Source organism: Rattus norvegicus, chromosome 3 (assembly GCF_036323735.1).
Source record: "Rattus norvegicus strain BN/NHsdMcwi chromosome 3, GRCr8, whole genome shotgun sequence".
In the NCBI taxonomy this organism is placed as follows: domain Eukaryota; kingdom Metazoa; phylum Chordata; class Mammalia; order Rodentia; family Muridae; genus Rattus; species Rattus norvegicus.
The window spans coordinates 170,699,092-170,715,619 of NC_086021.1; the positions used below are offsets into that span (position 1 = coordinate 170,699,092).

The 16,528-nt window shown below is 42.2% G+C and overlaps 1 protein-coding gene across 18 annotated transcripts in view; it reads right to left on the reverse strand.

Moving 5' to 3' along the window:
- Ptprt (protein tyrosine phosphatase, receptor type, T) overlaps window positions 1–16,528 on the reverse strand; it is a 1,098,700-nt gene that overhangs the window by 90,099 nt on the left and 992,073 nt on the right. For 14 of the 18 annotated variants that reach the window (NM_001108603.2, NM_001402009.1, XM_039105540.2 and 11 more), the window contains 1 exon segment: window positions 5,620–5,810. In NM_001108603.2, the coding sequence (NP_001102073.2) occupies window positions 5,620–5,810 (191 nt within the window). 18 annotated transcript variants of the gene reach the window in all.

Genomic DNA, 16,528 nt, shown 5'->3' on the forward strand with positions numbered 1-16,528 from the left:
AAGGAATGGCTTGCTGTTGGTCACCTACATACTTAGGAAGATGGTAGGCTATGAATCCAGGCATTTGACTCACAGTGAAGGAAAATCTATGGATTACCTCAAGTAGTGGGACTGAAAGGTTGGATATTGAGAGACTCATGTTCCCATGACAAAGAAAACAAGTTGACTTTATAGATTTACCTGCAGTGTGGGGGCAGGTGGGGGAGGGGAGGCTCATCTGGACTTTGGGCCCAGCCTCCAGGTTTGAGCAGTACAATCCCATCTTTATAAAGAATGATTGCCCTGGCTTCTTACTTGCCCCTGGTATCTCTTCTCTGATACAAATATTTAAGTAAAAATCTACTTTGAAATTTTCTGCCCCCACTATGACCCCATGACCCCTGAAATAAAATCCAAATTCCTTAGTGTGTCAAATATTAATCCATTCCTGGACATGTAGTTTCTACAACTCTAGCCCCAGTTCCTATCATGTGCCTTCCTGTTTTATATAATTATTAATTCACTTTCTACTCTCCCATGACATTGCTTGTACCTCGCTCTCTAGAACATTCCTCTATGTTTTCACTTACTATTCTTATTTCTTTACACTTGGTTGAGACTAGTGCACTTATAAAAAAAAATCACTAACAAATGTACTGTCAGCCTAGTCTGAATATGCTCCACCTACATGGGTCACTGTAATTCTGGATATTCTTTTTATTGTGGCATTTTGTCCATATAATGCATATTGCAATTAAAATCATTAGTCCATAAGCCTATCTTTATCATAAGCTCAAGTTTGACACATGGGGTCATGGTTCCTGCATCTCCTTTGACTCACAGGGATGGCTTTCTAGAATGGGACTGTCAAAAGGCTGAGTCCAAGGTCCTTGCCTCTGTTGACACATCTGAGGACCTCATATGGAATTGTGACTTTGCAATTACCAATGTTCTCTTGATAGCCTGGGCTTCTTTCTCAAGATAAAATCCACATGGCCACTGCTCTTTTGGATGCTGCAAACTAAGTTCAGAAGATCTTCCCTTTGCTCCAGATTGGACTTCCCCGCACCTTCTTATCACTGTTGGTGATAACTCCATCTTTCTGATGGTTCATGTAAGAGTTTCAGAGTCATTCTTGATAACTTTCTTTTACATAGACACCGTGTATTAAAAAATCTTGTTGGTTCTATCTTTATGACATATTCAGAACCCAACCATTTCTTATGGACTCTTCTGCTCATCCTGGCCAGAGTTACCATTGTCCCATTTGGGTTACTACATCACTGGCCTTACCTTTCCTCCTGAGGTCCCATTCTCAATACAATAGCTAGAATGAGTTTTTTAAACCTAAAACCAAACCATTGGCATTTGTAGCTCTCAAAACTCTGTAGTAAGCGTCCAGCTTATTCAGAGTAAAAGCCAAACTGTTTATACTGGCCTGTGATGTATGTAAGTACCAGACTCCTCTTTATTTCTCCAATCTGATTATTTCATTCTTAATACACATTCACTATATATTGATCAACTTTCCTGCTGTTTGCACATGCCAATATATTACCATCTTGCTATGGAAATCCCTCCTCCCTAATCTATCCTTCCTAAGGACCATCCTTTTACCTTACCAGCCTGCATGTCTCAGCCTGGATTATTCCTGCCCTTGTCCCACTTTCTCTTTTTCTAGAACACCACATTGCCCTGAAATCATGTTATCTACTATCTTATATGCTCTTCTAGAGCTGGCAAGTGGTTCTTCTGTGAAGAAGTGGAGTCTAATTCTCCTCTGCACTAGAATGAGGGTAGCTTTTCTTTGCTCATATCCAATGCAAGGTGACATCGAAATCTAGGCCAACAACATTATGCCACTTTTACCTTGTAGGTAGGAGGCTTGACTTTGGAACTCCGAGCCACCACATGAAAAGCCCAACTGTTTTGTAAGTTACCATTCGGCCAGGAATCCCAGGCTACTCAGGAAGTTGTTTAGAGGGATGCTAGTGAAAAACCACCAGTGAGACCTCAGATGATGTCTCCATCCATTATTAGACATCAGAATAAAGACGCTGCAGATCATTTCAGCCCCTAGCCCTGGAGCCTTGCATTACAGAGAAGAGATCACTGAATCTCTTGTTCATTGTTCAAATCCTAAACCACAGAGACAATTATTACAATAAATCAATGTTTTCTGTTGGTCATATTTGAGGTTGGTTGTAACATAGCAGACAGTGATTTATTTATTCTTTAAGTATGTGTTTATTTTCTATTTCCCTTGATAGACTATAAGCTTCATGAGGGTGTGGGTTTGTTTCACTCACTATTGTACCCGAAATGCCTAGACTACTCCTGGGTAATAGTAGCTACTCAATAAATATTTACTGAACGAATCTGGGAGTGACTGTGCAGCTGTGATGGTTTTAGAAGGCACAGCTTGCTAAAGCTGATGGTCTCTTAGATGTCAACTTGTCAAATCCACACATTGGTATGAAAAAGAAAATAAAAGCAGAGAAGAATAGAAAGGTGACAGGCAAGGACATCACACAGCAGCTGTGTGACAGCAGAGCTGGAGGCTCAGGATTTTATGTTTACACTGAGTCTTGAAGGAGATCTGTAATTCACATATAAGATGAAGATTCTAGAAATCATAGGAGCCTTTATGATGAAAGAAAACCACAGTCATTGTCTAACAATCTGGACTAGCACTCCCTACAAAGTCAGATATTTCAATTAACAATGTCTTCTAATTAGCTCCTGGCTAATCACACAATGCTATTAACCAGAAGCAAGGCACACAAGCTAGCCTAGTAATACAATTTGAATTAACCGAGGGTGAGGCTGGCCTCCTTAGGGAGATTTATGGCTGAGGCCCAAATGATGAAATCACATGTATTCTTTGCTATGAAATTAGTTTCTTTCCATGCTAGAAAGTTTGGGAGATGCTGACAGATATAAAGAAAAATTTAAAACCAAACTAAAGCAACCAACCAACCACATAACAACTAACATACAGGGGTGGATGTGTTAGAAGAAATGAGCTGGGAAGAAATGTACCGAAATGGTCAATTGCATCTGTATTTGTAGTTTAGGCTTTGCCATATATGTACCTTTCTGATAAAGTAGGTAGTTTTCTTGATGCTAGTTGAAACCTCCAAGACAGATTATAATGTCTAAAGGCTCATCCAACTACAATACCACTAGGCATGCCTTTACGTACAATACACCTTGTCCTGAGGTATTTGCTTCACATACAGATCTGCATTCCATGTGCATATAATGCTTGGGACCATTCATAATTTTAAGAAATAAGACTCTGATGTGCTGAGAGCATTACCTGTAACTCTTGCTCCAATATGCCTCCAAAATTGGTAGTCTTGTAACTATCCTGGCAGGAGAGGAGATATTAGAAAGAAAGATTTGTACTGTCCCTTTTGCTATTAGACTACTGAAGTGATGGGTCCCAATGAATCCCAGTCTAGGGGGGAAGGGAAAGACCAAATCAGCCTTGGTACCATCTGCAGGAGGAACTTGCCTCTTGGGAAGAAATATCACACAATTCTGGCAACTTAAATGAACATAGGCATACTTCCTGGCTTTTGTTTCATCTTTTCTATTAAGGGGTAACAAGGCCTCAACCAAGAGTCTTTTGTCTCCTTGGTGTATAAAACCTGTGAATAAATCCATTTTCCTCTGTCAACTGGTGTCCTGATATTTTTAAAAAGAAGCAACGGGTTTTTGAATCTCAGAGGCTCATGTAATAGAATGAATTTACACACAAAAATGGTATTTGACTGAGACTGTATTTGAAATTAACTTCTGGTTCTCCTGAGCTGGTAATTATATCCATTGGCAGAAAGGTTTTTGTTCTCAAAGTATGTCAAACATGGTCCCCTTCACTGCTTTACTCCCACAAAGTTTTAGGAGCATATAGCTGTTAGGAGCCACTTAGGCACATGCATCAACTAATGGAGAATTTGAAAACCAAGATAGCAAAGTGATTTGCCAAGATCATACAAGCTCACTGCATTGAAACCCAGCTATCTGGACCATAAGTTTGGCATGATTTCACGTTCTCCTGAGACATCAGAAATAGTACTCAGTAAGCCTGTCTAGGGGTATAGTCTGAGGGATAAACTTAGTCTGAGGTGGTATGAGCTAAGGAGCAAAATGTATCTGGGTCATTACTACAAATGACAGGAAGAAGAAGAAGAAGAAGAAGAAGAAGAAGAAGAAGAAGAAGAAGAAGAAGAAGAAGAAGAAGAGGAGGAGGAGGAGGAGGAGGAGGAGGAGGAGGAGGAGGAGGAGGAGGAGGAGGAGGAGGAGGAAGAGGAGGAAGAGGAGGAAGAGGAGGAAGAGGAAAAGGAAGAGGAGGAGGAAGAGGAGGAGGAAGAGGAGGAGGAAGAGGAGAAAGAAAGAAAGAGAGAGAGAGAGAGAGAGAGAGAGAGAGAGAGAGAGAGAGAGAGAGAGATGGAGGCAGGGAATGAGGAAAAGAAACCTAGTGGGTACCATTTAGCACAGGGCACATAGAGGATGCTGAAGAGGTGTTTGGGGAAAGAAGAGAGGGAGAGAGAAAGGAAAAGGAAACAAAGGAAGTTGCTGCAGCTGGACTCCACTGTCATTAAGAGAACTGCCACTTTTGGGGGTGGGCTGGGGAGGGGGGAGTGCACTGCTCTTTGCTGGAGGAAAACATCTTAATGGATTTTTCCTTTGTACTTTTCTTCTGTAAAGGTGAGATCTAGCAGGTAAGATTTGAAACAAAAGGAGTCAGATAAAGACAGCAGGAAGAGAAGTTGTTTTGTATAATAAAGCAAAGGAAATGTGGAGTCACACTGAGGGTGGTGCTTAAAGACACTAAAGAAGATTCTGGATAGAGGAGGAGATAGCTATTAGACCTTAAAGGGTCTGCCTGGCTAGGAATCTACACCATAATGGTGGACTCGGGCACTTGCCATATTTTGTGGTGCTTGTCTGTCTCTACTTCCCCCTCACCCACCAAACTCCTGAAATAACCACAACACATATTCATCTTTTGTACTAGAAATGCTGGGAGTGAGGCAGTTGTGAGAGGAAAGGGCTGACCAACACAGGAGGAATGTGAGTGTATAGAGAGAGGGCATAGCAGCTAACAGAAGCATGAACACCAGGCAAGAAGTGAGCAGGAAGCAGCAGGCACACCAGACACTATTGGCAGGGAGATGTGCTGGCCTTTTAAACACGTGGGAAGAGGGCTATCTTCATAGTGGAGAAAGGTTTGACTCTAAAGTGTAGGGGTTTGGAGCATGGTAATCATTAAGTTTACTATCTAGGTCCTAGTTAAGATGTAAGTTCTGAAAGAAATGTGCCAAGTTCTAATGACTAAGGGCTCATTCAACTACAATAACATTGGGCATGCCTTTCTCAACAACAAACCTCGTCCTGAGGTGTTTGCTCCAAATACAGATCTGCATCCATGAGCATCGGCATACATATAATGATAATTATTAAATTTATTGTCTAGCTCCTGGTTAAAATGTAAGTTTTGATTGAGTGGGCCTGGTAGGGCATTTTCACCCTGCTCTTAAGCATTTGTTGTTCATGGTCAAAGGCAAGACTTCAGTTCTCCAAGTGTACCCAGGAACTATTGGGGAATCCTTCCACATGCTAATCTCTTACCTCATATTCTTCCTTGAACCCGTAGCCCTGGCCTCTCTTCATCTGGGTGATGTGTTGAAGCAGGTCTGCTACCCGGATGGCGGGCTGGAACTGGTCTCGGGGGTAGCTCATCTCTACAGGGTCGCAAGTCCGGTAGGGGTGAGTCTGAATGGTGAGGGTGGGCTGAGACAGCTCTCCACGGCTGCCATCTGCTTCAAAGAAAAAGAAGCAGGACAAACTGTCACTTCCGGAGTTTCTTACTTTGTACCCCACACCTGGCCCCGGTGAGGCCAGAGGAGGGCAGAGGGAACTGTGAACTTCATATCATGTGAGTATAACACAGACTTCATGGATGGGAGTCTCAATGTCTGATAACATCTAGATATACCCATCATCTGCACATCTGGAAGGCCTTATCTCGTGCATGGTACAAACAGAACGCCCCAGGGCCATCATAAGAAATTGTAGAAAAGGGCTGGAGAGATGGCTCAGCGGTTAAGAGCACCCGACTGTTCTTCCAGAGGTCATGAGTTCAATTCCCAGCAACCACATGGTGGCTCACAACCATCTGTAAAGAGATCCGATGCCCTCTTCTGGTGTATCTGAAGACAGCTACAGTGTACTTATATATAATAAATGAATAAATCTTAAAAAAAAAAAGAAATTATAGAAAGACCAAAGACACTGCTTCCTTGACTTGGCCTTGTGCACAGAATTGAATGGTGAAATTACAAACCAGAGCTTGCAACAATCCGTGATTCATTTCAGCTTCAAGGGCTCATTATTGATTGCATGAAGACAAAGTGACAGTCTAGTGACTATCCCTTCCCTGTTTTTAGTCCTTCTCTAGGCTTCTTGAGTGCCTTGGTCAATACCAGCCAATCCATGAACCAGTAAGAAGACAGGCTAAGTCTTGGGAGACTTCCCTTCTTGTTTGGGAAACTGCAGGCATGGATATAGTCTCGGTTGCTTGTCTGCAGATGAGGAGAGTCTCGGGTACCTGGACAGAAGATCTGACCGCTTCTGGGCCCACGTATCTCTGATTTGATTTCTCTCTTAGTTTGTTTCCTTGGGTTGTACCCTGGGTATAGCTAGTCTTATCCTCCCAGTAGGTAGCAGGTACTCTAGTCCTCCAGCCCCTCTCTGCAGCAATGGGCTTTGTAACAGAGGCCACCTTCTTTCTACTCTCTATATGGCCCTTACAACCCCTGACCCTGAAATGCCCCTGATCCTAACTTGTAGAGTTCTCTAAACTTTTTTCTTCACTTTCACCTGCTGTGTCTTTCATGTGTATCCCATACCACACCCCTTGATATGGCTATAGGGTTATCCCTCCATTGGAAGTATCCTCCGAGCATGTGAAAAGTCCTGAATTTGGTTCCTGGCATTATATTATATCTGGTTTGCATCCACTTGCTATTCTAGATATCCAAAATGGGGAAAAAGGAAGATAAGAAGTTCAGTCACCCCAAACTAAACAGCAAGTTCAAAACCAGCCTTGACTATATGAAACCCTTCCTGTCTTAAAAAAATAAATTAGACTTTTTATCATTAAAAAACAAATCTCTCTACACATTGAGCTGATTTGGATACCTTCTGTTGTTTGGCCGCCCTGGAAACCATTTCTCTTTCCTAGAACCATCCATGCTTGGCATGTTTATGTCCCATGTTTATTCTGTTTGTACCATGTAAGAGATAAGGCCTTCCAGATGTGGCAGATGATGGGTATATCCAGATGTTTTCAGACATCGAGACTCCCATGCAGACATCCGTGAAGTCTGTGTTATGCTCATTCCCTGAGAGACTTAGTATATATTCCAGATTTTTCTGCAACTCGTCTTTTTAAAAGCCATGTCCCCTTCAGCTTGTTTGTCTCCCCTGTCACAATAATCCATCAAACAGACTCTGTGGAAAAATACAATCTGCTCCTATGTGATGACATCAAAACTAGTTCCTCACAGGATCAGATACTGGAGAGATATGTTTGGCGCACAGGGTGACCAACTGGTCATACTTTCCTAACCCCTCTCTGGCTTGGCTTTAGTATTCAAAGTATACTATTCAGGGAAGCCCCTCAGTTCTGGGAGAATCCAAGTCTTGGTTACCCTCGTGTGTTCATCTATATCATGGATGTCAGAAACACACACTCTTCACTTTCCCTCCTCTGTCATCTCCATGGGAGGGAGAACAAGTTATGGAGTTGATGAGCCCATGCGAGACACTGTTGGGTCATACCTCATTAGTAGATGAAATATCTGTGTGTTTCCCATGGCTTCATCATGTCCTGTTTTAATGCAGTACGTGGATAAGACAGAGCTGGCCTTTGGGAATTAGCCCAATCACTAATAGATACTAAAAATACAAGTTCATATACAGGGAAGAAAGACCAAAGTGAGATGCTAAAAGAAAAAAAAATTTTTCTGGCTGCAGTGAGAATATACTCCCTACTTTCCCACCCTTGGCTTGGTAATAAGTTGATACATCTTTACTAGCATCGACTGAATATAATTTCTGGCACATATTGGGGTTGAGTCCCTCCTCTGTCATACCCTTGTAATTGTGAGTTAGACTAATGATAGCTAACTCTGCACCAAGGATGTTTTTTTTAGACAGATGCAATGTAGAAAGAAATATAGTCCACACCCACGGCTTAAGAATGGTCTAGAAGGGAAATAGGTTAAGAGTTATCTGAAGCAAAAAGATTAAAGCTTGAGAGATGATGGTACGTTTAGGTAAGAGCAGAGACTTATGTTTAAACAAACGCTGTGGGACAATGTTGTGGCAGATGACCGGAAGAAAGGCTGAGAACACAAGGATTCAGGAGCAGTTCAAAGCTGTTGAAGATTCTTCAGAAGAGTCCCACCATTTAAAGACTCGCACTCTGTCCCATAGGTGGCGCAGCTGACATGGACTGGAGGTATCTTTTCAGTGAGCATCACTCATTAATAGTGTGAGAAGATTGGAGATGATGATGGAGATCTGCATGTGAGTTTCTAGATACCACACTTCACGGGGACATCAAGTCAATGCCCAGAACCCTTGTTTCCCACGTAAACATCACCGTGTGAACTCCACAGAGATAGGCTCTGCCCCCATCTTTTTCTAAAGCACTCAGGGTGCAGGCTGCATGGGAGACCAGCTGCCTGGCAGAGGGAGGCTTCCTGGGAGTTGGCACCTGGCAAATCTTTGTGACACGCCAAACGTTCCCAAACTGAAAAGGCTATCAATATGGATATTTTCCTCTAAACACATTGCTAGACAGACTGTAAACTTGGTGTCAGCAGAATCAACAGTGGGGTGGAAAATAGATGCATTGGAAATGTAACCACTTGTATTGCTGTAACATTTGTGATGATGCCGATGCACTAATGATGCCAGGAGGACTTGGAACCAAGGGATTTTCAAGGCTTATTAATCCAACTAGTTGGACTCCCTTTTCCAATGTATCTTACCTCACCTATTCCCTTATTAACCTTCGATAATGCAGAAGTGATGCCTTTTATCACGCCCCATTTCGCCAGACGCACTATGCTTAATTTTCCGTCATTAGGTTTAATGAAAACCCAATTTCACAACTCGCTTCTCTCAGGAACCTACAAGTAATGCTACGTTTTTTATCAGCACCAATTAAAAAGCGTTATGATGTTCCTATTCGAGAGGGAGCCTTAAAACTAATGTGCGAGTCTGCCACAAATTCAACAAGGGCGCCGGAATTCACACACTGCCCATAAAATGTAACTCAAACCAGCTGGCCCAGGGAGAGGCCATTTTTCATTCTCCCTCCTCATCAGTCCTTCAGTTTTCATACTCCCATTTACAGGTCTTGCATGTTTATTGATCATTTAATAATGTTTGGGGTTTCTTCTATATTACTTATGTAGCTACTGCCTGAGCCTATGTATGGCCCTGTAAGAACACTCATCACCGTCTGCGGGAAGCTTGTAAGAAGGGTTCAAGAAGACTTTGGGTCCCACTGAAAAGATTTGGGTCAACAGTTATCCATCTGTCTCTCTGCTTTTCTCTCTTCTGTCTTTCTGCTAACTCCTTTTCTCCATAGGATCTTGGCATAGTCCCTCCCTCTAGCTCCTATCTCTGCTGCCAGCCTTCCAGATCTCCCTGTAGTTTTAGCCACTGCGTTCTAATCATTTGATTGACATTGCCACTTCAACTGCTTAATAAATACTTCCTGTACACCTGTCTTATTCAAAGCACCAAGTTAGCCACGTGTGCGTATACACCGGACACAGGGTGGGGTGAGGGGGAGTGGGGTTTGAAGAAGTGTTGGGGTACAGAGATAAACACACTGAAGCCCTTGGAGGAGGACAGATGAAGAGATGAGCTGTATACAGTCTAACTGGCTAAGCAGGGACAGGTACCTAGGAGATGGAGGACTTTGTGCTGCAGGGTTAGGTGCCATGGAAACCGGCTGTATCCTACATAATTCACCTCTGTGCCTCTTGATATCTCTGTGTACAATCTATGTTAATACCACCGGATAGGACTTTCTGTAACAATGGAGACATTCTCCATCTGTGCTTTGCAATATGGTAGCCGTTAACTACACGTAGCTGCTGAGCACCAGAGCTGTGGCTAAATTTTAAATTTGGTTTAATTTCAATTAATTTCACTGAAAGCACGCACATGCGGGAGCTCAAGAGATGGCTTATTCAGTAAAGCTCTTGCTGAACAAGCATGAGGTCTCGATTTTGGTTCCCCTAGAATTCATGTTAAAAAAAAAATCCAGGCAAGGTGACGTACATCTGGAACCCCTGGGCTGGGGAGGCAGAGATGGCTGGAGCAATTAAGCAATCTCCAAGTTCAATGAGAAATGTGTCTTAAAGAACACAGTGGAAATGATAGAATAGGATATGCACTGTTGACTTTGGGCTTCCTACAGGCAGACACACATCCTCACCGCACACACTCACACCCTTTAGGAACATATTCACAGGCACAAAGAGAAGAAACACCCACGTGTGGCATATGGGTACCTATTGGGCAGCAAAGACCTAGAGAAAGTCAGAGAAAAGAATTATGCTTTGGAGGCACATAGATGGGTGAAGGGATCTACAGCAGCCTGTCCGGAGGAAATACTAGACACGTCATGGATATAATTGAAATTGTTCTTGTAGCAACATTAAATAAGCTTTTATTAAAGAACATCAGTCATTAATTTCAGCAGTATTTTTTTTTTAGCCCAAGACATGTAAAGTAATAGTTCAACATATGCTCAATGTAAAATTATTAATGTTGTCTGTTATATTCTTTACCGATAGAAAAGCTCTGAAATCTAGTGTCTACCTTACACTTCTGGAGTATTTCAGTCACACTGGTCATATTTCCAGGGCTCAGGAGACACCGGTGACTAATGGCTATTGTGTTGGACAATGCAGGTACACACAGATCTATCTAGAGCCAGATAAAATCCTAAAGAGGGATTATTTAGAGCTTGAGTGAACTCTAAATAAAGAGATATTGGTCTTCTGTAAGACAGCTTTAGCCCAAGTACTCTGCAATAAAACTTTGTACGACAGAAGGCTTGCATAGTTTCACCATTCAGCATGACAGCCTCTTACCACCCATAGCTTCAGAGCACTTAAAATGTGGACAATGTGACCGAAGGCATACATCTGTGATTTCAATTGCTTCGAATGTAACTAGCTGCATGCGGACAGCAGTTAGTCATTTTCTAAACTTGGCTTTATTACAAATGAAGGTAACCTATAAAATCATGGGCATATGGAGCTTGTTACATGTTAGCCTGGGTTAAAATGTTTGCAGAATTACTTTCGAAATGGTGTAGAGTCTATAGCCTGAAAGATGCTGAGTTTGGGTCCTGACGGAACAGGGCTGGGGTCCTGGATTGACCAATCACATTTCTTGTTTTTGGTCAAGTGATAGATTTTCTGAGCCTAGGTTTCTCTGCCCATTCTCCTTCATACAGGAGAAATGAGTGTGAGGACTCAAAGGCACAAACAGTGATAACTTCTCTGAACAATACCTATTACCAAGTGGAAGAATGGAAGCTCTGTTAATTATGTACGATGTCCCATGGGGACATGAGAATTCACACAATGGAAGGAACCAGATGGTCTTCAGTCCTGGCGTGGGGTGGGGCATCTGCTGTAGTTGTGTGGTTTGAATGAGGTCCCCCATGGTATACTGTTGAAAACATGGTTTTCAATGAGGCAATAGTGAGAGGAGATTAAAGTCTCCTGGTGACTTCAATACTGGAGAGGGTTGTTATTGAGAGCAAAACAGGCCTGTACTCTTCCACTGGCTTCCTTTCTTACTATGTGTCTATGTTTCTGTCCTGATTCCTTCTGTTATGCTAAAATATAGACCCCCCGAGCAGTGAGCAGAGGAGATATTCAGCATCCAAAACTGAGCTAAATGAATTAATTTGCTTTATAAAATATCTAGTATTAGGTATGTTGTTATAGCAATGAACAGCAACAACGACAACAACAGCAACAACAAGACTAATACAGCAGAGTAGCCTCTTTCTTCTTTCTGCTTTCTTTTCCCACTGCTACTGCCTGGTTTGGGTCCTTCTGACAGGAGCACTATCAGCATCCTAATAACCCTTTTCTGCTTTTACACTTCTCTTTAAACAGTCACGTCATTTTCACCAAAAGTCTTCACAGAGTCAAGACAAAAATGTCTGAACCAGTCAACCAAATTCCTATAATTTCTGATACCTCTATCAGTCTCTTATCTCATCTACCAGAATGCATTTTTTCAAATCCATGTGCCCTTTTGGGCAGGAAAACACAGACATTGGATGGCAAATACCTAGACTGCTTGCTGGGAGCACGAAGTCTGAGAGGAGAGAGAGTGTTAAAGGAGGACGAGGCAGATCACCTGCTTAGCGTGGGGATGTGATCAGAACCAGAAAAGACAAAAAAGTCAAAGTACAGGGTCTGAGGAAACCTTGGATTCAAACAGGAAATTCACAACTTGGTAGCAATGAGACTTCAAATAAGTTATAGAGATCCTAAAAGTTTTGTATTTAATCACTGATAGTTATGGCTTTTATTACATGTCACCACCATCACCTCCAGTCCGTTATCATCTAGATGGTCATTGCGGAGGTTAAATGAGATTCCACTGTAGAAAGTCTCTAGGTAGCACCAGGTCAGCAGTAGATGGCGTTCTTCCTTCCCTTCTCTCACCAAACAGCAATACAACTGTAAGATAAACTCTTAATAGAACTGAGATCTAAGTCTGTCAACCAACCTAAGTGCCAGAATTTGGGAAGAGTAGCTATAAATTATTCCACTATCATACTTAACATGTGCTCAAGGATAAAAACTCAATTTTATTAAAATTTCTTTAGAATCTCTGCGATTATACAAAATAATCTTTGTAACTTCAATCAGGCAGTTCTGAGTTCCCACCTCCTTGAGTTGGATGTGATTGTGGTTTCTTTGGTAAATCAGAAAGTGAAGCAGTTGGATTGTGGTTTGATATGATATTATAGAAAATTATTATCTCGATTTTTTGAGTACTAGAGTTATTCTAGGATGGGTGCATGAGATCTGTGGCCTCTGAGGGAGGGACACTCACTACACATAGCTATCTCATACCCAGTTGATGAACTGATGTCACTCAATGTACTCGTAGACTCAAATACTTTTTCTTGATTTTTGAGTACCTGACCAAATGGATTGAATAGAACATATAAATCTAAACAGCATGGAGAATTGTTACCTGGTGTACATGTGTTTTTAGAGCTGAAATGATTACAACATAATGGAAATCTCATACCCAAAGTCATTGTTCCTCAAGGTTAAAAAAAAGAAAAGAAAATCACTCATCTTAAGAACAGAAAAGAAACATCTCACCTTCTCCTACTTTCTTTCCAGGCTCCGAGAAATCAAAGAGTCTGACAACCAAATATGAGAGGTAGGGCTTCCTCTGGGGTTCTCTCCTCCTCAAACCTCTCTATTGGAATCTTTGACAAAGACAAAGACAACTAAAGCATCCTTGTGTCCAAGATACTGATCCCGAGTTGTTCTTTCTGATGAGAATCCTCTCTGAGGGGAAACTTATACTGCTCCTTTGGTACTTGTGCTAGGGGCGAGGCTTGAGCATTGGCACGGGGACTGCGAATGACCATCATTCCTACTTAACTCACAAGAGAAGGAGCGCAAAAGTCACCAGTGTAAAACAATGGCAGCGCACTACCGTGTTCACCGACAAAACACCAGAGAAACTCCTCTTTCCTTTAAAATTAAATAAGCATGAATAAGACAGAAATGGGAGCTCGTGAAAAATATACCATGTTAGCTAAGTGTAAGAATATATTCTATATGTTTTTTTTAAAGTTCACACTATTTAGAAGAATAGCAGCCTGTGTTTACTCTTTGCTGAAGAGCTTTCCTGGCTGGTAGGGACCCCAAGTTAATTTGGATGCTTACACATTCCTGATATATTCCAGGAACTTATCCCAAGACCCATGGGGATCTCCTGCTTCCTTTATGTCAATTGGGGTATCCTGATTCCCTTTGTCAGTCCGAACCAGTCAATGAAATTGGAGGAACGTCTTGGGAACTTCTTACAGCTGAGAAGGCTAATCCAGTTTCCTGTCTCTGCAGTTGGATACCATCATGTCTAGGTTTGATGAACAAAATTTCTAAAACAGTCATGTCTTCATGATAGGAACCAGCTTTGGGGTGGCACCAATGTAAGATGAGATGACACTTAAAGGGCCGAAAGAACTCGGGTCCTGAAAACCCGTCTGGAACCTATTCTGATGTTCATTTTTCCTATTACTGTTAGACAATTCACTAAGGTCATTGCGGTCAATCTGGCGTGGCTTCTTCTATTTAGGGGGCATTAGCTGATATCACAGAAAGCAAAAATACAGTTTGAAAATGTATTTCTAAAATCTCAGAAAATCTTAGAAAGTCAAGTTCGGGAGCATATATAGAAATAAGGAAAGGCAAGAATAGTAAGACAGTTTTTTTTCTTTCAGTTGAGCATGTTCAGTACAGGCTGGTATTATAAGGGACTAGAGGGAACAGTTAGATCTCATTAAGGAAGGAAATAGAATAGATAAATATGGATGGAGGGGTTGCTAGAGAGAAAAGAGGGAAGAAGGGATTGTGGGAAGGGACAGCTAAAAGTAAGGGAGATTTGAAGGTAAGCATGGAAATCTAATACAGTAGGCACTTCCTAAAATAGATAAATGTATGAAGTCAAACTAAATGAAGTCGCTAATATTGGAGGAGGCAGGGTCTCAACTGGCTATCTCTTGTCACCAAATGAAACTTCCAGTACTGGGATTGGGTTACATCTAACGAAGTTATTGGCCAAAAGGTTTCCACGGGAATCCCCAAACAACTCAGGCTGCTGTCCAGACTATAGGCTGCTGTCCACAAATTGACAGCAAGGCCCCATTGCTGAAGATAATGCCTACGAACCTCATTGACCATGATAGAGCGAGTGCCTACAGAAAGCCTCATCCCTATGTCCAGTGTGCTTGGTATACGAAGGTAGTCTGCCTGCTCTCAAAAAAAAAGGGAGGAGGCAAGGAGCCTTGAGGAGAGGAAAGCAGTTTTTGACATGCTTCGAGGGGGGGGCAAAAGGTGACCAGCCATGTGAGATCTTAGGTGGAGTGGCCATTAGGATGTTAAGCTGGGGCTAAAAGACCTGAGACCACCTGCCTAGGGGCAGCACCACCTATAGTAGACCCCCCACATCAATCATTAATCAAGGAAATGCCCCCACAGACTTGCCCACTGAGATTGACCTAAACTGACAGGCAGCCTTCACCCATCCTTCCCTCCAGAGCATTCTCCCCAGCCTCTGATGTTCCCAACTGCACCTAAGGAAGATGATTAGCACCCAGTGCTGGGGCTGCGATGTTGAAAGCACTCCTCGCTATTTCTGGAAAAAAAGAGTGAGCAAATTTTGAATCATTATTAAACACTAAAAATAATATTTTATAATTAAAAAAAAGAAGAGACATAAATGCCAAGCCAGCCATAAACCCTTTATCTGTAATGGTGTACTACCTGCAAGATAGGCTAGGGCAATGGTAGCGTAAAGCTTGTGGGACTAACCAACCAATAGCTGGTTGGACTTAAAGCTTACTCCATGAGTTAGAATTCCTAACCAACACTGCATTGGTGACCAAGAAGCCTAGACTAGTTAGCCCAGGAACTTAAGGTAAAACCAATTAATACTGGTCTTAAAAAATATAGGGGCTGGGGATTTAGCTCAGTGGCAGAGCGCTTACCTAGGAAGCGCAAGGCCCTGGGTTCGGTCCCCAGCTCCGAAAAAAAGAACCAAAAAAAAAAAATATAGTGATAAAATGACTCCTAATGATATTCTGCTCTACTTGTAGATTAGAACCTTACTCAGTCGTCCTCAGAGAAGCTTCCTCCTAGAGCAGATGGGAACATATCTAGAGATGCGCAGCCAAACATTACATGGAGAATGAGAGGTTATAGAACACTCAACCCTAAATGAGATGTCTTCACCAAGTCTGTCCCCTCAGAGCTCAAGAGATCCTGTGGAAGAGGAGGCAGGAAGAGTGTAAGGGCCAGAGGGGAGGGAGGACACTAAGAAAATAAGGATCTCTAAATCAACAGGAGCCAGGCTCCTGTAAACTCAGGGTCTGAGGCAGCAGCATGCACAGGGCCTGCATTGGTCTGTACGAGGTCTTCTGTGCCTAGATCATGGCTTCCAGTTTACTGTTTTGATGGGGTTCCTGGGTGTGCAAACAAGTGGGTCTTTGATTCTTATGCCCTTTTTTTGGGCTCTTTTCCTTGGTCCTGTCCAATGTTGGTGTGATGTGTTTTGTTTTACTCTATTATATTTTATTTTATTATAGATTCTTTCAATGAGTGAGTGTAAATCTAGCCACTAGGGTAAAGGTCAATAATCAAACAGTAATTATCTATGCCTGCTGGGGGAAGAA